The sequence below is a fragment of the Schistocerca gregaria genome, chromosome 2 (assembly GCF_023897955.1).
Source record: "Schistocerca gregaria isolate iqSchGreg1 chromosome 2, iqSchGreg1.2, whole genome shotgun sequence".
Taxonomy (NCBI): domain Eukaryota; kingdom Metazoa; phylum Arthropoda; class Insecta; order Orthoptera; family Acrididae; genus Schistocerca; species Schistocerca gregaria.
Genome location: NC_064921.1, coordinates 39,494,753 through 39,518,892, shown reverse-complemented (window position 1 = coordinate 39,518,892; position 24,140 = coordinate 39,494,753). Strand labels below are relative to the sequence as shown.

The following is a 24,140-nucleotide window of genomic DNA, read 5'->3' as shown; positions in this document are numbered from 1 at the left end:
CATACATGTACCATGATCATAGATCACCCCTTGTACTGCCTTGTAGGCAACAGTCAGGCTGCTGGAATAGTCCTAAGGCCTAATCTGTGAATGGTGTTTATATTTCTCTTTGTTATATGGTCAGTTATGAAAGAGGTATCGGGGAAGATTGTGAGCACTCAATATATTATACCTCTTTTGTGTGAGAATAAAACTACTGGTGAACCGTTAGAGTTGTGCAAGTTATTTTAATAATCACATCTTGTCAATAGTCAGCATGTTAATTGGTACAGATAAATTCACTGGAATTTTGAAACCTTGTGTTCTGAAGCAACTACATCTGGTGCAGTTACAGCAAACATGCAAAGATGGAAGTGAATCTATTACTATGTCATTAAAAAGTAAAGACTCTTATGAGTGTAATTAAATTTCAAGCAGAAGTTCTGTACTTAGTCATCTGTCCAATGTGTCTTTCCAGTGTGGTCAATTTCCTGTGAGATTTAAGTTCTTCCTAGTGAAACCACTTTATAAAAAGAGTGAAAGAGAAAATGTTGACACTTACAAAGGGTGTTCAAAAAGTTTTACACAGTGGACTCTTTTTTTTTTTTTTTTTTTTTTTTCAGGAGGATAATGAAATTTTTTATGAACATACTTGGAACATTTAGCTATACATTGAGCCTACTCAATGTAGTCTCCATTAGCTGTGACACATCTGGCCCAGTGTTCTTCCCATGATGTAAATGCACTTGGTAAAACTCTGGTGATTGACTTTTACACCATCACTTGACATAGGAAATAAAGTCTTTCTCACTATCAAATGTTTTACCACACATGTGGGCCTTCAGATGACCAAAGAGGTAAAAATCAAACAGAGCCAAGTCCGGACTGTAGGGAGAATGAGGAACAATTTTCCAACTTATTTTTGTGGTTTTCTCCTGTGTCATAAGAGCTGTATGTGGTTTGGCATTGTCATGGTGTAGTCTGATGAGCTGACCCTGAAGCTGTGGTCTGTTGGCCTTGATGACATGTCATAGCTTGTCCAATGACAAACAGTAATGGTCCCGGTTAATTGTGGAGCCAGACTTCAAGAAGTCGATGAAAATGACACCACACTGATCCCATAAAAAGGAGGCCATCACCTTTCAGCATGCTGTTTGTGAGAGTCTTCTTCTGAGGGGAACCCGGATGACGCCACTCCATGGATTGGGTTTTGCTCTCAGGTTCGGACCAAACAACCATGTTTCATCATGTGTAATGATGCCGTCAAAACACTGTTTCCACTCTTCAGTAAAGGTCTTCATGAGACCCTCACACACATTCTTCCTCAATGTTTTCATTTCCCTTGTCAATAATCTAGGTACCCAACGTGCACAGATTTTTCTATATGCTAGTGACTGTAACAGTAATACCACACTACCCAATGACAAACGTGTCATTTCAGCAAGCTGTCGTGTCATCACATATCTGTCATTTTGGATGATTTGATCAATGGTCTCCTTATTCACGTCACTCACTGCTGAAAATGGTCTATCGCATCATGGATTGTCCAGTAGAGAAAAATCACCTTCTTTAAACCTCAGCAACCACCGCTGGATACTGCTGTGATCCACTGTGTCCGCCCCATAAACAGGGAGCAACTTCCTATGAATCGATGTGGCAGAATCATCACCGGTCTTGAAGAGGAACTCTATCACTGACCATTGTCGCAACCTGACATCTACTTCATGGTCCATTATGGCTCACCTGTAAATAAAAGAAAATACTTTTATATACCAACTTATAGCTAAATGTTCCAAGTATGTTCACAAAACATTTCATAGTTTTGTTTCAGAAAAGGAGTGTCGACTCAAAATGCAATTTATTCTTTTATGTGTATGGCATTATCGGGGTTAAATGATAGGTTGAGAACAGCTTATATTTCCTTCCATAGATCATGAGATACTTCTATATAAGCTGGAATATTGTGGGATTAGGAGCAAAGTTTAATAGTGATTCATTATTCACTTAATACCTAAAATCTGGAAGTTCCACCTCCAGTTTCAACAAGAGGGAGAGATTTGAATGTTTCTGGAAGGTTTGTAGGGTACTGGGGGGAGAGGGGGTTGTCACAGGGTACTGATCTGTGTGTGTTGCTTTTGTTAATGTATATTAATGATCTGTCTCTAGGAAAGACAGATGATTGAAAAAAATCTATTTGCAGTTGACACAAGTGTTATTGTGAAATGAGTGCAGTGTAATAAAAATGTTTTCAGAGAACATGTTAATGTATAACTGCAACAAAATGCAATGCATACGGTTTGTGACATGGAACTCTTGTAAAAGAGAAATTTTGTTGTCAAAAGGTGGTCAAACAGTCAGTGAAGATAATCATTTTAAATTATTAGGACAGAGGATACATAGAATGCTTCCTCGGAAGTATCACAATCAGGATCTTGGGCAGAAACTGAATGCTGCTGTAGTCACTATAAAATGATCTGTTCTGCTACTGAGACTGAAATGCAAAGACTTCTTAACTGTGTTTATTTCCACTCTATTGTCTTGTGTGATGTTAACTTAATTGTTGGAACAACACTGTGGATTCACCAGAATATTTACAGCTGAGAAAATGGCAATTGGATATATCTGCACCATCAGTTCGAGACTTTCTTCTTCAAATGTTCTGGAATTTCAACTCTTCCATCACTGTACACATATTTCATCATGGGATTTGTTGTTGACAATATTGACACATTTAGAAGAAACTGTAACATTCATTCAATTAACATTAGTCAGGAAAATAATGTGCACTTGGATAACACTTCTTAAGCCTTGTTAAGAAAACTAGACTCCACCCAAACAGGCCATGAAGGCCCTATGGTACTGACCAGTTGCCATGTCATCCTCAGCCCAAAGGCGTCACTGTATGTGGATATGAGCGACATGGTCAGCACACCACTCTCCTGGCCGTATGTCAGTTTATGAGACCGGAGCTGCTACTTCTCAGTCAAATAGCTCCTTAGTAAGCCTTGTTCAGAAAGGTGTGCACAATGTAGCCGTTTTCACTTCCGGCAGACCTGAAATAAATTAAATGGTAAACTTCAAGGTTACATGTCTGCACTGAAAGATATGCACACCCCACCTACTCAGTACGTGAGTCCCTCGCAGTAGTTAAGAACTTTCCTCTTCTATTTACTTCCATGTTTGGTAAATTCTGTAATTCTTTTGTTTATAAATTTTCTGATCAGCATTCTGCAAAAAACAAATAATAGAGCACTTCTGGATTGCATGGAACCTGACAGACAAATATACAAATTAAAAGTCAGTGGTTTTGTTAGAGTTTAGCTTACTGTAAGTTTTTGCCTTCTAGCCCTAGTTATTATAATTCCTGGTGTAATCCATTTAAGTTGTTCACTTTCTTTTGCCAGCTCTAGGACAAAGAGTTTAGTAGAATACATATATTTGTCATACTTTCTGGTGCTTAAGCTGTGGTGGTCTAAGTACCAGCCACTTTGTTTATTGTAGAAATATTTGAATTATGTTTAATGAAATACAGGCCACTGAACTACTATTTGCTCTAATATCTTCAGAAAAGGTTAACATGAGACTAGCTTTCTAAGTACCAAAATTTTACAATCTCACTGTTTCAAATTTATGTTGAAGTCCACAGCCATCACAAATTTTTTCTCACTTTTTTCTGAAGTTTTTCATGTTGCATTCTGGAATTTAGATAAGAACAGTTTTGTTATTGAAATTCCAGGAATTCTATAGAGTATTGTAATCATTGTATTCAAATTTTTGTGTTGTCGTTGACGCTGTAGAGTCCTGTACCAGGGGAGACAAGGCAGAGGATGTTGTTTGGTGGCCAGTGTCCTTTTCCTATAACACAGCTACACACATGTATTAACAGGGTTCTTTACTAACAAGAACAGAAAGCTACTTGTCTTAAGTTAGTCCGTGTGTTGTGGTACAAGCTCTTCCATAATAGTCCACATTAGGCTCACTGCTGGTGAAGTGCCCTACTCTGGTTGCTTTGTACCGACTGAGCCTTGTCACTGTGACTAGACTGACTGCCTGTGACTGACTGGGCCCTGTGCTTTGTGGTGGGGACGTTGAGAGAGTGTTGCCAGCGAGTCTGTCTTTGGCCTCTCTCCTGATACGTGTGCTTGATTCTGTGCCTCTTATCGATCTTCTTGTAACCTCCTTGCAGACCTCTGTGCTGTTGACAGCTTATGCTAGCACACAAATCACTGTAGAGCAACACCTCATTTAAGTAACCTGTCAGGGATGCTTCACTAATTGAAAGCCCTCAGCAGTACTGTAACTGTTGTTCTGTTGAGAGAGGCACCTATAATGTGTCTGTCACACAATCTGATAACACAGGTTGACAAATTGAATGTGTAGTTTTAGCTTGAAAATATCAATCTCTAACTAAACTTATTACACTCATCATGAATTTGAAACCTGTTTCTGTACAGTATGTCAGGTTTTTGCACCATTGTTGTTGTCATCATTGATATCTGTACCCAGTGAGATTGGAAAGCAATTACAGGAAGATGGAGGTGAAATGGACAGCAATATGCTTTAAAAAACCAATGTGAGAGACATACACATTAGAAGACGCAAACATGGTGAATTGGACACTTAACAAGGTGAAGTTATTACTTAGATTTAAATAGGGTGTACATAAAGCCCGGGAACACTTTCAATTATTTATTGCGCAAGAACCAACATTGTACAGACATCATATATATGTCGTTTTAAAGAGAAACCCTGATTTTTTTTCATGTATACCTCCACAACGTAGTTTGGTAACTTGCCGATAGTTAGCGCCAGTTGCAAACGTGGCGAGTTCTGGTGCGGAGCGAGCTTTCTGTGTGTTGGAGTTCGACAAAAACGAGTGTGCTACAGCTGTTCAGTGGATGTTTAGAACCAACCAAGTACAGTAAGAAACCACCAACACGGAAGGCCAACAAATTCGTTATGATGGGTTGCTCGTGCCTGGCAAAGAGAAGCAGATGTCCCAGTGTGAATGAAGTGAATGTGGAGCATGTAGAAGAGCACTGTCACTGGATATTCCTACTTGGACATGTTGCAGCAAAGGCTGATCCCTCAAATGCAATCAGATTCTCCATTCATCTTTCAGCAGGATGAGGCTCCACTCCATTTTCATCGTGAAGTTCGTGGGTACGTGAATGCGGAGCTGTCACATCGATGGATCGGCTGTGCTACAGAAGGGGACAGCTGTTTCATTAAATGGTCTCTCCGGTCACCAGATCTCACTCCGTGTGACTTTTTTCTGTGGGGACACATTAAAGATCTGGTGTGTGCACTACCTCTACCACGCGATGTAGCAGAGCTCCGGGAGAGAATACGGGAGGCAACTTCACAGTCGATGATGCCATGCTGGGATGGGTACGGCAAGAATTTGATTACCATATTGACGTCTGCTGGGTCACTCGTGGTTCGCATATCGAATGTTTGTAAAAAAATTCTCAGAGTTTCTCTTCAAAATATAATATGTATGACATCTGTACAATCTCTAGTTCTTGTGCAATAAATAATTGAAAGTGTTCCCAGACTTTATGTACACCCGGTATTTGCCCATGAATGAGTGCTTTCTGTCCTTCCTTTTGTGTGTCACTTCTTCCTTTATGTGTGATACACCAGCAGTTGTCAGACATCATGTTTATTCCACAGTGACCTTGATGACAATGTTCCACAGTTTTATGCTCCTGATGGAGGCTTTCACCTTGTTCCTCTGATGTGGCAGCCAAATTGCCATTAAGATTGCCTGTGTGTGATGTAATAAAATGTAGCTTTAGGGATGCCTTGCATCCTGACTGTTTAAGTGACTGTAGCATACCTTCCACTGTTTACTTGGCCAAGGACACAATGCTCAACTTTTCCAAGCTTGCTGTTCTACTTCCACTGTTGTACTTTGAAAGAGTTTCTTCAGTTATCAATTGTCCAACAAATAAACTCTTCCCTTCTTTTCACTTTGCAGCCAATATATTTGGGTATTGGCTATACTGTTATTGTAAACAGCTATAAAACATGTTCTGTAGTAACCAAAGGCTCATTCGCAATGTTCTCTGATCCTGCTATCAGATTTTTTCTCTTAGGCCACTCTATGCTCCAAGACTCATCATATGTTCTGCCGCATTCACACATATAACAAAGCATTTTGGTATACGTTTTTAGCTGGCCAATCATCACACATGAGCCACTGGTGTTTGTTATATTTCACAGTTTGAAGGAGATGTTCCACTATGCAGGAATACTGCTTTCAAACTTCTCTTTGTAGAGTATATAAATAACCTCCATTGCTTACTGTCATGCTTTTGAGCTCCCACTTTCATCACTAATCTGGTGATGTCTTTGCAAAACACCTTTAACCATTATCAACAAAAATTCTGCATTATCTTTATCATGATTTCTGCACCCTGAATATAATGAAAAAGATAAATTGCTACTCACCAAGCAGAGGGGATGGTAACTTGCAGACAGGCACAGCAGAAAGATTGCTCTAAGTTTAAGTTTTCAGCCAAAAGACCTTCTTCTGAAGTAGAAAACACACACACACATTCACACAAGCACAACTCACACACTCACTGCCCATTGTGGCCAGACTGGAGTAAAGTCCGGCCACAATGCATAGAGACAGTAGCCATGTGTATGGGAGTTGTGTTTGTGAGAATGTACATGTGTGTTTCTTCCACAACAGAAGGAGGCCTTTTAGCCGAAAGGTTAAATGTGTAGCAGTCTTTTGATTATGTCTGTCTCTTACACAACATCTCAGCTATGTGACAAGTAGCAGTCTATTCTTTTCGTAATATTGTTCTTATTCCATATTGGACTTTCCATTGTTGTTTCCGTACATTGAATATTATGTAACATGTATAAGCAAATTATTTTCACTAATGTGTAATCCCAAAAGTTGTGCTGTGTCTTTTGAGAGTCCTAAGCCTTTCACCAGATTGTTAACTTAGAGTAAGAGGTTTTTGGTTACAAAAAGTATAAACATGTATCTATTGATGTTGGTGGAGAGGAGATCATCAGCCCTGGACCATGAGGGACAGATCTAATTGCTGAATCTATGTTGGGATTCAAGATTTTGTTCACGTTTCTTTTGTTATATCCCGCTACATATGTCATACGGAAGTAACAAGCATCAAAATGATTCTCCTGTTCGTGCTGTACTGTGAGAATAGTGACGGACAAACACTTCATATTACCTTCACTATCATTCATTACTTGCTCTATGCATGTATGACACACAATTTGTGGGGCAAGTGGTTTGTTCTGAACTCCAAGCATCATACTAAAATAAGCAAAATATGATTTCTACACAAATTCTGTCTTTTGTCAATGTCTTGTACTTATGTGAGATATGTAACAAAATCTATCTGGGATATTCACACACTGCTGTCCTGACATTTGAACACAGCATCAGCGAAATACCACCACTCACAACAAAATGTGTAAGCATCTTCTTATTGTTCTTGCACTCACTCAGCTCTCCATTTCTGGAGTGATAACAGAATTTAAGCTTTGAAGTTCATTCGCCCCCTCTACTTCACCATCCTACAAAAAAATCAATGTCTGCAGATTTATATAAGTGCCACTGCACCCCCAGACCCCAATGATATAGTTGCTGAACAGTTCAAATAAATACGGTTATAGTTGGTGGGGACTTCAACCTTCCCTCAAAATGTTGGCAAAAGTACTTGTTCAAAACCGGTGGTAGGCAGAAAACATCTTCCGAGATTGTCCTAAATGCTTTCTCCGAAAATTATTTCAAGCAGTTAGTCCACGAACCCACGCGAATTGTAAATGGTTGCGAAAACACACTTGACCTCTTAGCCACAAACAATCCAGAGCTGATAGAGAGCATCATGACTGATACAGGGATTAGTGATCACAAGGTCATTGTAGCTAGGCTCAATACCGTTTCTTCCAAATCCACTAGAAACAAACGCAAAATAATTTTATTTAAAAAAGCGGATAAAGTGGCACTAAAAGCCTTCCTAAGAGACAATCTCCATTCCTTTCGAACTGACTATGCAAATGTAGATGAGATGTGGCTCAAATTCAAAGATATAGTAGCAACGGCAATTAAGAGATTCATACCTTATTATTTCGTAAGAGATGGAACTGATCTCCCGTGGTACACAAAACAGGTCTGAACGCTGTTTCAGAGCCAACGGAAAAAGCATGCAAAGTTCAGAAGAATGCGAAACCCCAAAGATTGGCTAAAATTTATAGACACACGAAATTTGGCACAGACTTCAATGTGAGATGCCTTTAATAGGTTCCACAATGAAACATTGTCTTGAAATTTGGTAGAAAATCCAAAGAAATTCTGGTCGTATGTAAAGTACACAAACGGCAAGACGCAGTCAATACCTTCACTGCACAGTGCCGATGGTACTGTTACCGATGACTGTGCCGCTAAAGTGGAGTTATTGAATGCAGTTTTCCATAATTCCTTCACCAGGGAAGACAAATGGAATATTCCAGAATTTGAAACATGAACAGCTGCTAGCATGAGTTTCTTGGAAGTAGATACCTTAGGGGTTGCGAAGCAACTCAAATCGCTTGATACGGGCAAGTCTTCAGGTCCAGATTGTATACCGATTAGGTTCCTTTCAGATTACGCTGATACAGTAGCTTAGCAATCATATACAACCACTCGCTCACCGATAGATCTGTACCTACAGATTGGAAAATTGCAAAGGTCGCACCAGTGTTTAAGAAGGGTAGTAGGAGTAATCCATCAAACTACAGTCCTTTATCATTGACGTCGGTTTGCAGTAGGGTTTTGGAGCATATACTGTATTCAAACATTATGAATCACCTCGAAGGGAATGATCTATTGATACGTAATCAGCATGGTTTCAGAAAACATCGTTCTTGTGCAACGCAGCTAGCTCTGTATTTGCACGAAGTAATGGCCGCTATCGACAGGGGATCTCAAGTTGATTCCATATTTCTGGGTTTCCGGAAAGCTTTTGACACCATTCCTCACAAGCAACTTCTGTACCCTATGGGGTATCGTCTCAGTTGTGTGACTGGATTCGTGATTTCCTGTGAGGAAGGTCGCAGTTCGTAGTAATAGACGGCAAATCATCGAGTAAAACTGAAGCGATATCAGGTGTTCCCCAGGGAAGCATCCTGGGACATCTGCTGTTCCTGATCTATATAAATGACCTGGGTGACAATCTGAGCAGTTCTCTTAGGTTGTTCACAGATTATGCTGTAATTTACCGTCTAGTAAGGTCATCCAAAGACCAGTATCAGTTGCAAAGTGATTTAGAAAAGATTGTTGTATGGTGTAGCAGGTGGCAGTTGACAATAAATAACGAAAAGTGTGAGGTGATCCACATGAGTTCCAAAAGAAATCCATTGGAATTCAATTACTCGATAAATAGTACAATTCTCAAAGCTGTCAATTCAACTAAGTACACTACCACTGCAACTGAAAAGTGAGCAGTGATATGTGTGATGTGATTCAGTATGTACAGGTCAGAAAAAAAACACAAAATATTCTTACGATGTAAAAGAAACAAAAAAAAATTAAGAAGTCACATAACTTAACATTGTTAAATGGCAGACAAATCACAGTGGAGATTAATGTGAAATCTTTTCACAGTTATTCCTCTCCTATTCCTGAATTTATAAATATATTATAGAGAACCACATTCAACCATTTAAAATCTGACTACATGCTGACAAAAGGCACTGTGGTTACGAACTGCAGGAACTTCTTGGAAGAAGGACTCCACCATCTATCAGATACGTCCACCTACAACAATCTCTTCCACAATTATCCATTACAGAAATACAGAAAGATCTTCAGTCCCTCTTCAAATTCGTTGGTCAATTCAAGAATCTCTCCCCTGAATATTTATCCTCTCACCCCCACCACTCCCCACACTCCTATATTCTATGTGCTTCCTAAAGTATGTAAACTCAACCACCCAGGCTGCCTCATTTTAGCTGGTTACTATGTTCCTACAGAGATAATCTCATTCTTTGTAGGCCAACACCTTCAGCCTGTCACCCGTAACATAACACCCTGTATAAAAGACATTAACTGTTTTCTCCAATGTAACACCACAGCTCCCATTTCTTTACAACCTGGTGCCCTCCCCATCACTGTCAATGTCACCTACCTCTACACTGACATCCCCAATGTCTGAAGCCTTATTGCTATTTAACACTAGCTTTCCCAATGCTTGAACGACTCCAAACCTACAGCCTTCTTCCTGATCATCTGATTGCAATGAACTACATATACGGAGCAATTTCAAATTTGTGACTGATAAGGAAACTGCATTTAAAATAATGAAAAAGTTTGATGATTTATATTGCAAAGAATCAATAGCACTGCCAATTGTGTGCAAAAACAAGTTGGACAAACTGAGGTTAAAAGACTATAGTGATATGGCAACATTCTTCAGTGTCTTTGAAAAAACAGTGAATGAATTAAAATTAGCCAGTGCAAAAGTGACAGAAGAGGAGAAGCTAAATCATATGTTGAGAACATTTCCGGAAACCTTGAGCTATATTTGGGCCTTGATCGATGTTTTGAAAGAAGAAGCTCAGACAGTGGAATATGTTAAAATTAAACTTCAGATGATTAATCTAAAAGAAAAGGATGGAAGTGAATGTGTAAAATCCAATGCATATCATGCTGAAAAGAAAACTAGTATGAGGTACCAAGAGCAATTGTGTTACGGATGTGACAAACCAGGTCATATAAGGAGGGACTGTCGCCATTCAGGAATAAGCAGAGATTCAAGGACACGTGACAGACATCACAGAGGAGGCAGTCGCAACAGTTGGCAACATGGGCAGAGTAATCACTCCAGCGGGAAAAACTGGTCATTTGGTGAGAGTAAACATCATGTTACAAGAGGAAGTCATCATCCTGGATGCCGAGGATGTCAACAGAATGGAGTCAGCATGAGCAGCCTTGTAACAGAGGTACAACCTACAGTGATGTGTAACAACCTTGAGTCAGATAACAATGTACAGACTGATTGGTTATTGGATAGTGGTTGTACAGATCATGTTGTTAATAATGAGAGTTACTTTTCTGGGTATGTAACCTTAAGAGAGCCTGTAAATGTTAAAATTGCAGATGGAAAAGTCTTGCAGGCTACAAAAATAGGAAACATAATTAGTTATTTTCCAGTTTATGATGATATGGTTGCAATCGAAATAAAAAATGTGTTTTTGTCAGAGGTATGGACAGAAATTTGATTAGCTACGCTTAAGTAACAGAAAAACATAAAGTTGTATCTATGGGCAATACTTCAAAGATTTTCGATAAATACAATAACTTACTTGTGATTGCTTTGAAAGAAGATAGGCTGTATTAAGTGACAAGTAAAATCTACAAGGAGGAGATAAATGTAAACACTGTCAGTAGTGAGGATAGTATGTCAGTTAAGAAGAAATGGCATTGTATACTTGGACATGTATATTTTAACGATTTGAATACATTGTGAAAACAGCAGTTAGCTTATGGATTGCCACCAAATTTAGAATCAGAATTTATGAAGTGTAAAGTCTGTGCTGAAAATAAAATGCACAATTTACCTTTTGAAAACAAAAGAAGCAAAGCAAAAGAAACATAGGAGATTATTCATACTGATTTAAATGGGCCTCACTCATCTTATGGTTTGCATGGCGAAAGATATTTTCTCACTTTCATTGATGATTATAGTAAAGCAGCTAGAGTCTATACTATTTAATCTAAAAGTCAGGTTTATGATTGTTTTGTTGTAAATGAAATTGAAAATTTAACTGGTAATACTATTAAGAAATTGAGATGTGACAATAGGAAAGAATATTAAAATTCAGATGTGTATCAGTTTATAAGACAAAAAGGAATGATATTAAATGCATGCCCTCCCTATGTACATGAATTAAAAGAAATATATAACAGGTCAATTATGGATATGTCACGATGTCTGATATCTGAAGCAAGAGTAGATAAGCGATTTTGGCCAGAAGTGGTATGTGCAGCTGCATATTTAAGAACAGAACTTTAGGTAATACTGCTTAAAAGAAAACTCCTTATGAGATATTATTTGAGAAGAAACCTGATGTTAAACATTTAAAGTTATATGGAAGAAGGGTTTTTGTATGTGTACCAGAACAGTTGAGGAAGTCAAAGTGGGACCGTAAAGCAGACTTGGGAATTTTAATAGGGTACGGTGAAGTTGGGTACAGAATGTTGACTAATAACAAAGTTATCATTGCCAGACATGTTGATATTGTGGAGGAGGATGTCACGTGTATTGATATTAAGGCATACAATTCAAGGAATGAACAGTTTAGTGTTTCTGAGTGCAAAAGCATAAACAATGAATCAGTAAATGAGCATATGGAAGGAAGAGGTGTCGAACATTGTCCAAGTAAGAAAAAACAAAACCAGGAACAAGAGTTGAGAAGGGCAACTAGGGAACATAGGTTGCCTGATAGATTAAATGATTACATCTTGAGTAACTTAATTTATGTAAACTTTTGCTGTGCTGATAGTTCAGAAAATTTTGAGGAGGCAATGAATAGTAATGAGTCAGAAATGTGGAAGGAAGCAATGGATAAAGAAATTGAAAGTTTAAATAAAAATAAAACTTGGGAACTAGTAACGAAAACAATAAATGTGAATTCATTCACCAGTTGCTATGATGCAAAAATTGAAAGTGTTGTTGTCAAAAGGGCTTAATTGTAAAACAACCACCTGTATACATGGATGGAACAGATAGGGTTTGTAAGTTATTTAAGGCACTTTATGGCTTGAGGGAAAGCCCTAGAACATGATATGATTGGATGAGTTTTTAAAAGGTCAAGGATTTCAGAGAAGTAACTATAACTATTATCTGTATGTACTGAGGACTACAATTTGTGTTGTCTATATAATTGTGTTTGTTGTAAAAGTAAAGAGAAAATACAAGAAATCAAATATCTGTTATCCAAGCGATTTGAGATGAAAGAATTAGGTGAAGTAAAAAATTATCTTGGGATAGATATTAATTATAATTATGCAGAAAATGTAATGACTCTGAGTCAGGGTAGCTATACTGAACCTCTAGCTAAGAAATATCAGATTGGACATGCAAAATTGTACAGTACACCAATGGAAGAAAATTTGAAACTAGATATAGTCTTGATAGGAACTTCATAGGTTCTCTCCTGTACATTAGTTCTGGAACACAGACAGATATAAGTTACAGTGTGAATTATTTGAGTAGATTTCAAAGCTGTTACAATGATACTCACTTTAAGTATGCTGTGAGAGCACTCAAATATTTGTATCAAACAAAAGATTTGAAGCTTACATATAGAAAGACTGAAGATATGGATTTGTTAGATTGTTTTATAGATGCAGATTGGGCAGGTGATTCTGTGGATCGTAAGTCCACATCAGGCTATGTAATTACATTATTTGGAAATGTAATATTTTGGAAATCGAGGAAACCAAGAAGTGTTACAAATCTTCGTCTTTCTCTTAGTATGTAGCATTGTCAGAAGCTGTCACTGCGATTTAAAGTCTGACAAGCCCATTAAAGTTTATGAAGATAACTCAGGGGCAGTCAATATTGCTAGATATGCTAATCTTACTAAAAATGCAATGTATATTGAAGTGCATTACTATTTTGTGAATGACTGTTTTAAAATGGAATTATAGACATTTGTAAAGTAGATTCAAAAAGCAATGTGGCAGACATTTTTACCAAATTCTGAGCAAGCATAAGTTTGTAAAATTTTGAGACATGTTAAATGTAATCTGATTATGGTATAAATGTAAGGAGGCATGTTCGAATGTTTGTACATTTATATCGATATATGGAATCTAATGAAGAGTGATATATCTTTATAGAACAACTGTTTCGTTCTTTGCATGTTTTCTCACTCACTGTAAAAAGATGGATTTGTGTAGTTGTACCATGATTTTTGTACTTAACCTTTGTTCTGAATAAATATTATCAACAATTTAAAATCATTATGAGGCATAATTACAGTTAAATAGATATTTTCTCCCATTATATTGTGTTTGGAGGGCATGATCACCCCAAGAAAATTTCATCATATGGGGAAAAAGGGGAAAAAATGTGAAGTAACAAAAATGTATCTTAATGTGAACAAGCAGTCTTATGATGAACCTGTTGGTTCAAAACTGGTAATGAAGCTAAACAGCATTATAAAAAGTGGATGGTTGCTACTATCTTCTCTGCAAGAATAACCAGAAGAAATCCTTCTTGACATCTCAGAATCCCATACCCCTCTCCTGTTTCAGATTCATTGATGGTATCTTCACGATCTGAAACAAGGGTTAGGACACCCTATCCTCAGTTCTCCAGAACCTCAAAACCTCTCATTTGCTTCATCTGATCCTTCTCAAACCATCAAGCCACCTTCTTTAATGTTGACCTCCACGTAAAGGATGGCCACATCAGTACCTCCATCCATACCAAAGCTACCAATCACCAACAGTACCTCTATTTTGACTGCTGTCACCCATTCCATACCAACAAGCAAGAAGTCCTTTGCTTACAGTGTAGCCACCCATGGTCATTGCATCTGCAATGAGAAGCAGTCCCTCTCCAAATATGCCAATGATCCCACTGTGACCTTCACAGGCCAAAATTATGCTCCCAGCCTTGTCCAGAAACAGATCTTCCACAGCTTGTCTCTCCAGTTATGTACCATCCCCCACATACCCATATTCTGGCCACAAAGGAGCACTTCTCTCATGAGCACCTGAATCACATTCTCCACCATAATTTCAACTATCTCTCATCCTGAGCTAACATCAGGAATATCCACCTCACAATTCGCCCCACCCATTCCCACCCTTGTCAAGGTGTTATTCCACTGGCCATATGTGAAACGACACATGTCATTTATCATCTGACATGCTTGCACTGCACAGCCTCTTACATTGGTATGACAACAACTAAACTGGCTGAGCACATGAACAGGCACAGATGAACTGTCCGCCTAGGAGATGTCCATTACCCAGTAGCAGAGCATGCCCTCCAGCATACTTCTAGGGACCTAGGAACCTGCTACACCGTATGTTCCATTTGGCTTCTCCCACCCAACACCAGTTCCTCAGAACTGCGGAGATGGGAACGTAAACTCAAACACATCCTTTCATCCCGTCATCCCCCTGGACTGAACCTACGTTAACCAACCTCACTCCCATTTACCCTTCAGTCTTCTCCTCTTTCCCTTTCCTCTTTAGCCATTCATGCATCTTTTCATCCTACATAGTTGAGTTTATCTTTATACTATATACCTCTTTACTTCTGTATGCATCCTCTTTGGTTTGAAGCTGGCGCAGCACTTACAGTAGAATATCTTTGGCTTCCCTCTGACACCCATGCCTCCATCTTTGCTACCCTCCCTGTTTACCCTTCGCCTGTTGCTTCTTAACCGGGGTTGTGAGTAACTAAATCCACTTTCCCTTCTTCCCATTTTTCCCCTCTCCTCTCCCTGACGAAGGAACAAAGTTCTGAAACCTAGGATAAACATTTTCTGTTCTGTTTTGTTTATCTATCGGCTGTACTGAGCTGAGGTAAGTACTGGCCAGCCCCTCTATCTCTTTGTCAGTAAATATTTTTCACCATAGCCAATTTGCAAACCCACATACTTTTCCTCCAGTCCTGCTTAACCTTTGTAATTACCCCTAAAGGACTTACCTTAAAAGTTGCCATTTCTGGGTGCAATCCCTCCTTCCACCAGTCTCTCCTGGACTTCCAGAACCTTCAATCCTTAACCCTTACCCAACTTGTCTTGAATCTCTACACTACTTCGTGTAACCACCACTCCCAACAGCTCCTATCTCTCTTCAAAGTCCTCCACCTCTCGAACCCTTGCTTGGAGAACACACTCAGGAACATCATCCTAGAAGCCAACTGTAAACTTGAGTGCCATGCCACACACCACCTGAAAAAACTATCCACAGTGCTAGTGCAACACCTAAGAAGTGGTGTCCCTCTCCCTATTCCTCACAAACACCAACCACTACAGCACCTTCAACAAACCCCCCTCATAGCCAACAAACCTAGCCTAGCCACCATACTCAATCTCCCAATCCCAGCACGTACACCACACAAACCAATCTTAACTATATCCACAGTCAAATGCCACATATCACCAGTCCCAATTCAGTTCTAAACCTCTCATCCAGATCTCTCTCCTCCAGAGACATCTGTTCTATCAATAGGCTTAACCTTTAGCCCCACACCTAAATTCAACCACACTGCCCTGGTTAAAGATCTTCTCTTGTTCACCCAGAACTTCAACTGGAAATATCACTTCACCCCCTAAAACATAGCCCTCAGATACTAGACCCAGTGTTGAACACTGTCTAGAACAGTTCCGAATGTCTTCTCAAAGGGATCCTCTTCCCCTCCCCCAAACCCATCCCTTACAGACATTTAAGTTTCCTCGCATCCAGTGTTGCTCCCCAGTCCTTCTTGAAGAACATCCCGATAACCCCCAACATCACCCTAGCTGAATCCCATGCCATTAAGGATCAGCAAACAGACCGCTCTATTGTCACCCTACCAGTGGATAAAGGCTCCACATCTATGGTACTTCACCGTGTGGAGTATGTGGCAGAAGGACTGCGTCAACTCTCTGACACCTCAACCTACAAAGCTACAAAGCTGTTACCCAGGATCCCATTCCCTCCATCCAGACTGAGCTGCAGAAAATCCTAAAAATCCAAGGTCCCTTACAAGGCCTCACAACAGCTTCCATAGACCTACTCACTCCCCCTGAGCCACATACCCTTACCGTCTACCTATTACCCAAAACCCACAAAGACAACCATCCTAGCCATCCCATTGTGGCAGGCTTCAAAGCCCCAACAGAACGTATCTCAGCTCTGGTATACCAATACCTAAAAACCTATCACCTGCAGACTCCCATCCTACATCAAAGACACAAACCACTTCCTAGAATGCCTCAAATCCATTCCCACTGCCCTCCCACCTGAAACCTTTCTTGTCACCATAGATACTACATCCCTTTACACAAACATCCCACATACCCATGGTCTCTCTGCCCTTGAACACTATCTCTCCCAATACCCACCTGAAGAATTTCCAAAAACCTCATTCCTTATCACATTTACCAACTTCATCCTCACCCATAATTACTTCACTATTGAAGGCCAGAGATACAAGCAAATCAGGGGAATGGCCATGGGAACCAGGATGGCTCCATCCTATGCCAACCTCTTCATGGGCCGCATCAAAGAGGCTTTCCTGAAGACCCAACAGCTGCTTCCCCTGGCCTGGTATAAGTTTATAGATGACATCTTTGTGGTCTGGACTCAATTTTCTCCATAAACTCAACTCCTTTTCGAATCTGAATTTCACCTGGTCCTTCTCCAAAACCCAAGCCACCTTCCTGGATGTTGACCTTCATCTTGTTGAAGCTCACACGCACACCTCTGTCCAGATCAAACCTACAAAGAAACAACAGTAGCTTCACTTTGATAGCTGCCACCTATTCCACATCAAACGCTGCCTTCCCTACAGCCTAGGTACTTGTGGCAAACGTATCTGCTCCAGTGACGAATCCCTCAACAATTACACCAATAACCTGACCAGTGCTTTCCTCTCCTGCAACTATCCTGCAGACCTCATCAACAAACAGATCTCCCGAGCAATACATTCCTCCCCGTCCAACAACAATGTTCCTACCCCCAGACCACACAGAAGCATCCCCCTTGTCACCCGATATTATCCTGGCCTCGAATACATCAACAAATTACTTCGCCAGGGATATGACTTTCTCAAGCCAAACCCGAAAATGAGATCATCCCTTGACAATATTCTGCCCCCTAACCTCCGTAACATCCTTGTCAGACCCTATAATATTCCTAGACCACCTTCTCTACCCAGCAGTTCCTACCCCTGTAACCGACCCCGCTCCAAAACCTGCCCAATGCATCCCCCCACAACCACCTACTCTAGCCCTGCTACTGGTAAAACATACATAATTCAAGGCAGGGTCACATGTGAAACAACACATGTCATTTATCAGCTGGTGTGCCTGCACTGCATAGCCTTTTACACTGGTGTGACGACAACTAAACTGACTGAGCACATGAACGGGCACAGACGAACTGTCCGCCTAGGAGAGGTCTAATACCCAGTAGCAGTGCATGCCCTCCAGCATAATTCTAGGGACCTAGGAACCTGCTACACCATATGTGCTATTTGGCTTCTCCCATCCAATACCAGTCCCTTGGAACTGCGGAGATGGGAACTTGCACTCCAACACATCCTTTCATCCTGCCATCCCCCTGGAGTGAACCTACATTAACCAACCTCACTCCCATTTACTGTTCAGTCTTCTCCTCTTTCCCTTTCCTCTTTAGCCATTTACACATCTTTTCATCCTACATAGTTGTGTTTATCTTTATACTATATACCTCTTTACTTCTGTATGCATCCTATTTGGTTTGAAGCTGGCACAGCACTTACAGTAGAATATCTTTGGCTTCCCTCCGACACCCATGCCTCCATGTTTGTTACCCTCCTTGTTTACCTTTCGCCTGTTGCTTCATAACCTGCATTGTGAGTAACTGAATCCACTTTCCCTTTTTCCCCCTCTCTCCTCCCTGACGAAGGAATAAAGTTCCGAAACCTAGGATAAAAAAATTCTGTTCTGTTTTGTGTATCTATCGGCTGTACTGAGCTGAGGTACGTATTGGCCAGCTCCACTTTGTTAGTAAAAATTATTTTTAAAAAGACCAGTGATCTGGAAAATACATTGCGAACAACCAGACTTTAAATTCCCCTGCTCGAATCATGAAATACCGTAACTATTTGTCATTCATAAAGTGAGATAAAACAATGAAAAAAATTGTATTAATGTTAGAAATGATATAAGAACAAACATATGGTTGCAACTTGATCTAGTACAATTGATTGGATCATTTATTATTTTCCATATGTATAGTAATGCCCTGATCCCTTCTTTTAGATATACTTTGCCTATTGCTACTGCAGCATCCAGTTTTTATTCTTTAGTTCAAAATTTTGAATGAACAACACAAAGAAAGTGAAATAGGTATTACATAATAAACATAAATCTTAAAGAATGTAATAATATTATGAAAAGGAAAGTTGATACTCACCATATAGCAGAGATGCTGAGTCGCAGATAGACAAAACAAAAAAAACTGTCTTTTAACTGTGCCTAGCTGCGACTCAGAATCTCCACTATACAGGGTGTCCCAGCTATCTTGTCCACCCAAAATATCTCTGGAACAATAACAGCTATTGGAAAACGACTTTCACCGGTATCAATGTAGGGCTGGGGCCCATGAATGTACATATTTGGAAACATTCTAAAACAAAAGCATATGTGTTTTTTAACACAAACTTATGTTTTTTTTTTAAATGGACCTCCTATATTTTTCCTTTCAGCAATCCATAGCATGACAAAGCACATACACAATGGCGTTGATTGCATCGCAATATTCCCATTACATCCCGAGATATTGAGACGCGAAGTTGACGCTTGAAACACCTGACATGCGCTGCTAGAAAAAATATAGGAGATCCATTTAAAAAAAACATAAGTTTGTGTTAAAAAACACATATGCTTTCGTTTTAGAATGTTTCCAAACATGTACATTCATGGGCCCCAGCCCTACATTGATACCGGTGAAAGTCGTTTTCCAATAGCTGTTATTGTTCCAGAGATATTTTGGGTGGACAAGATAGCTGGGACACCCTGTATGGTGAGTAGCAACTTTTCTTTTTCATAATATTGTTACATTTCATCCTGGATTTTCCATTGTTTGACTTAAATCTTAAAGAAATGTTTAATATATTCCAGTTGCAGATCTTCAAGTCAATGCAGCAGATGATGATGTCTTGGCAGAGAAGGAGAAAGTCAAGCATGTAGTGATGTCATCAGAAGTAATGGAATACAGTATTGTACTCAAGTAAGTTTTTTTCTGTTGTATAAGGTGACACTGAGAGTTGTGTAATACCGAGACTGAGAGGAAAGTTGCTAAAACAGGAGGCCAATATTATTAGCTGCAAATTGTATTTGTTTTTAGCCCATAAGTTATTTTTTCCTACATCACATAAATCTTACCATTATTTTGTTAACTTCTCTCATAGCTGTTCTTAACGTCTTAGAATATTTATGTCTCTGTGATATGAGGCTTTCCCAATGTGTACGCTGCTTTCACAGTTCTCAAGTGTGCTGCTGGATAGAATCATCAAAGGTCCACAATATTTTGGCAGACAATCATTCTACCATTATCCGGTGTAACCAATGAAATGAAATGTATGTTGTGGGAACAGAGTATTTATACCTATCCAGAGTTCAGGCCTGTGCTGTGCTTTTGCTGGGAGTGCATGCAGCTACAACAATGGAGGGGGAGATTCTCGGTTGCCTTCAGCCCACCATCATGTCATATCTCTCGTTCATCACATTTTGCTTTTGTGGAGCCTAGTATTTGCTCTCATGCCTTGCTCAGTTGGAAGCTGATGTCTGTGTTGACTTATGAATTATGAATTACACAAATTTCAATTGCTTCTTTGAAAATGCAGTCCCAAAATATGTTCCATGGTGAAGCACTGAATGTATCTGTTGGGCCCCTTATGTTGGCAAGTGTACAAAAATCAAATGATTTGATCTGCCAGCTGTATGAGCTTGTGCTGCAGGACTCTTGACATTACATTCAGCTTTGATATTGCCTTTTTTTCACTTGGGTCCCTTCGGAAGACTCCATAAAAGTAATCAGTGAGATGTTCAACTCTAAGGTGACACAGGTTTTCCTGGCATCGGGTTACTTTGTTTTCAATGGACAATACTACAAGCAGACTGATGGCATAGCCACAGGCAGCCTTCACCTGTCAGTTCTAGCAAATCTATTTCTGGAGTATTTCAAAGACAGAGCACTGCAAACTACTGAACTCAAACCTATTTTTTTTCTTTCAGTAGGTTGGAGTTGTTTTTGTTATTTGGCTGTCAGCCTGAAAACTACATAGTTTCTTAGAACATTTTAATTCCATCCACAAAGGCATCCACTCTACCATTTACACACAGAAAGATGACAGTTTCCTTTTCTTGACATTCAAGTTCAGCATAGGCCTAACAGCTTGCCTGCCTGCCCACAGTATACACCATAAGCCACTGTGTACGAATTTATATCTGAGTGCCTCCAGGTGCCAGCATTCCTGACAGAAGAACAGGGCTCTCAGCACTCTAGTACACAGCGTGTAATTCACCTCAGACAGACAAAGTCTGACGGCAGAGCTGTGGCACCTGGAATCTGTACTTTATAGGAATGGATATAGCAATCGACAGATTCGGGTGGTTTTGCAACACGAGAGCCCCAAGAATGACACGGAAGATGAAAATACAGATGAAGAAGATACCATTTGGTGGTGCGGAATACAGCAAAAACTCTGCGTAAAGCCAATTTTCTAAACATCACCTGAAACACAAGCTTCTTATGACAGTGAAAGACTACACAAGTACCACAACCACCTATTACAGCTCAACAAGTCTGCAATATCAGAACACTGCACTGAAGATGGACATGAAATGAATTACCAGCAAACCAGTAAATTCTGGAACTTGATTTTCAAAGAAAGAATTTAAATTTGTGTGACTGATAATTTAACTAAGGAGGACACTGGCCTCCAACTGAGCAAGGAGTGGGAGCCTATATTTATCTCCATCAAAGCAAAACATGACAGGGATGATAGATGTGACAGGGATAGTGATTGGAAGGCAACTGAAACCCTCCCCTGCACTGCACCCCACCACCGAGCACAGCACAGGCTCAGTGAAGCCTTAACTCTGGAACAGCAGGTATAAATACTGTGAGCCCACAGCGGGTATTTCGTTCCACCAGCACCACCTGACAATAGCGAAATGGTTGTATGTTCTGGAATGCTCGATCACAGCATAAATATTAGCACTCTCCTTCCACAAGTTCAGTTCTATTATGGCTGTACATTGGTGGTTGTAGTAAATATACTTTCAGTGCCATATGTTGTACTCCAGTTAAGTAACATACAACCCATCACCGTCATGGACAGGAACTTGTATACAAACAGCACGTCATTCCCAAGGTCTGTATGTACAAGGTACCAATGGATTCCAAAACAACAACAGGACAGCTGAACATCAGGCATAGAACATTATTTTTGGAGATTCTGGTCGGGATCTGACAAAATGGCTGAAGGGAGTCAAACAAGTCACCAAATACATTAGTGGAACGATGTGATGTGTTTCACAAATGTATACTTTTATTTGGATTACATAGTCCAACAGTAGTTTGAGAATGAAGAGAATTTCGATAGATGGGAAAAATTCCAAGCTAAAGTGAAGAAGACATTCGGTAACAATCAGTGGCAAGTTCACTAAGCTGAAGAACAGGGCCGAACACTAAGGCGAAATGAAGCAGTCCTACACACAGAATGTTTTTGTCCTATACCAATTGTGAATATGAATACCACAGAAGCTGTCAGAATCTCACACTTGATGAAGAGAGTCACAGAAGACATGTACCAAGCCCTTCCAGTAAAGGATGTCATAACAACTGATGAATTCATCAAGTGGTACCAGCACATTGAGGATATGCAACAGCAGAAGAGTTTGGCAGAAGAAACAAAACCAACTTCAGTATGTGGATCATATGTTGTTGCTGTGGTCTTCAGTCCTGAGACTGGTTTGATGCAGCTCTCCATGCTACTCTATCTTGTGCAAGCTTCTTCATCTCCCAGTACCTACTGCAACCTACATCCTTCTGAATCTGCTTAGTGTAGTCATCTCTTGGTCTCCCTCTATGATATTTACCCTCCACGCTGCCCTCTAATACTAAGTTGGTGATCCCTTGATGCCTCAGAACATGCCCTACAAACCGATCCCTTCTTCTGGTCAAGTTGTGCCACAAACTTCTCTTCTCTCCAATCCTATTCAATACTTCCTCATTAGTTATGTGATCTACCCATCTAATCTTCAGCATTCTTCTGTAGCACCACATTTCGAAAGCTCCTATTCTCTTCTTGTCCAAACTAGTTATCGTCCATGCTTCACTTCCATACATGGCTACACTCCACACAAATACTTTCACAAATGACTTCCTGACACTTGAATCTATACTTGATGTTAACAAATTTCTCTTCTTCAGAAACGCTTTCCTTGCCATTGCCAGTCTACATTTTATATCCTCTCTACTTCGACCATCATCAGTTATTTAGCTCCCCAAATAGCAAAACTCCTTTACTACTTTAATTGTCTCATTTCCTAATCTAATACCTTCAACATCACCCGACTTTATTTGACTACATTCCATTATCCTCATTTTGCTTTTGTTGATGTTCATCCTATATCCTCCTTTCAAGACACTATCCATTCCGTTCAACTGCTCTTCCAAGTCCTTTGCTGTCTCTGACACAATTACGATGTCATCGGTGAACCTCAACATTTTTATTTCTTCTCCATGGATTTTAATACCTACTCCAAATTTTTCTTTTGTTTCCTTCACTGCTTCCACAATATACAGATTGAATAACATCGGGGAGAGACTACAACCCTGTCTCACTCCCTTCCCAACCACTGCTTCCCTTTCATGTCCCTCGACTCTTATAACTGCCATCTGGTTTCTGGACAAATTGTAAATAGCCTTTCGCTCCCTGTATTTTACCCGTGCTACCTTCAGAATTTGAAAGAGAGTATTCCAATCAACATTGTCAAAAACTTTCTCTAAGTCTACAAATGCTAGAAACGTAGCTTTGCCCTTCCTTAATCTAGCTTCTAAGACAAGTCGTAGGGACAGTATTGCCTCACATGTTCCAACATTTCTACAGAATCCAAACTGATCTTCCCCGAGGTCGGCTTCTACCAGTTTTTCCATTCATCTGTAAAGAATTCGCATTAGTATTTTGCAGCTGTGACTTATTAAACTGATAGTTCGGTAATTTTCACATCTGTCACCACCTGCTTTCTTTGGGATTGGAATTATTATATTCTTCTTGAAGTCTGAGGGTATTTCGCCTGTCTCATACATCTTTCTCACCAGATTGTAGAGTTTTGTCAGGACTGGCTCTCCCAAGGCCGTCAGTAGTTCCAATGGAATGTTGTCTACTCCGGGGGCCTTGTTTCGACTC

General features: G+C 39.8%; 1 protein-coding gene across 2 annotated transcripts in view; it reads left to right on the top strand.

Moving 5' to 3' along the window:
• The window catches only part of LOC126336278 (phospholipid-transporting ATPase ABCA3), a 639,220-nt gene that overhangs the window by 502,864 nt on the left and 112,216 nt on the right, over nt 1-24,140 (top strand). For both annotated transcript variants that reach the window (XM_049999794.1, XM_049999793.1), the window contains exon 25: nt 19,843-19,951. In XM_049999794.1, the coding sequence (XP_049855751.1) occupies nt 19,843-19,951 (109 nt within the window). The remainder of the gene's footprint in view (nt 1-19,842; nt 19,952-24,140) is intronic.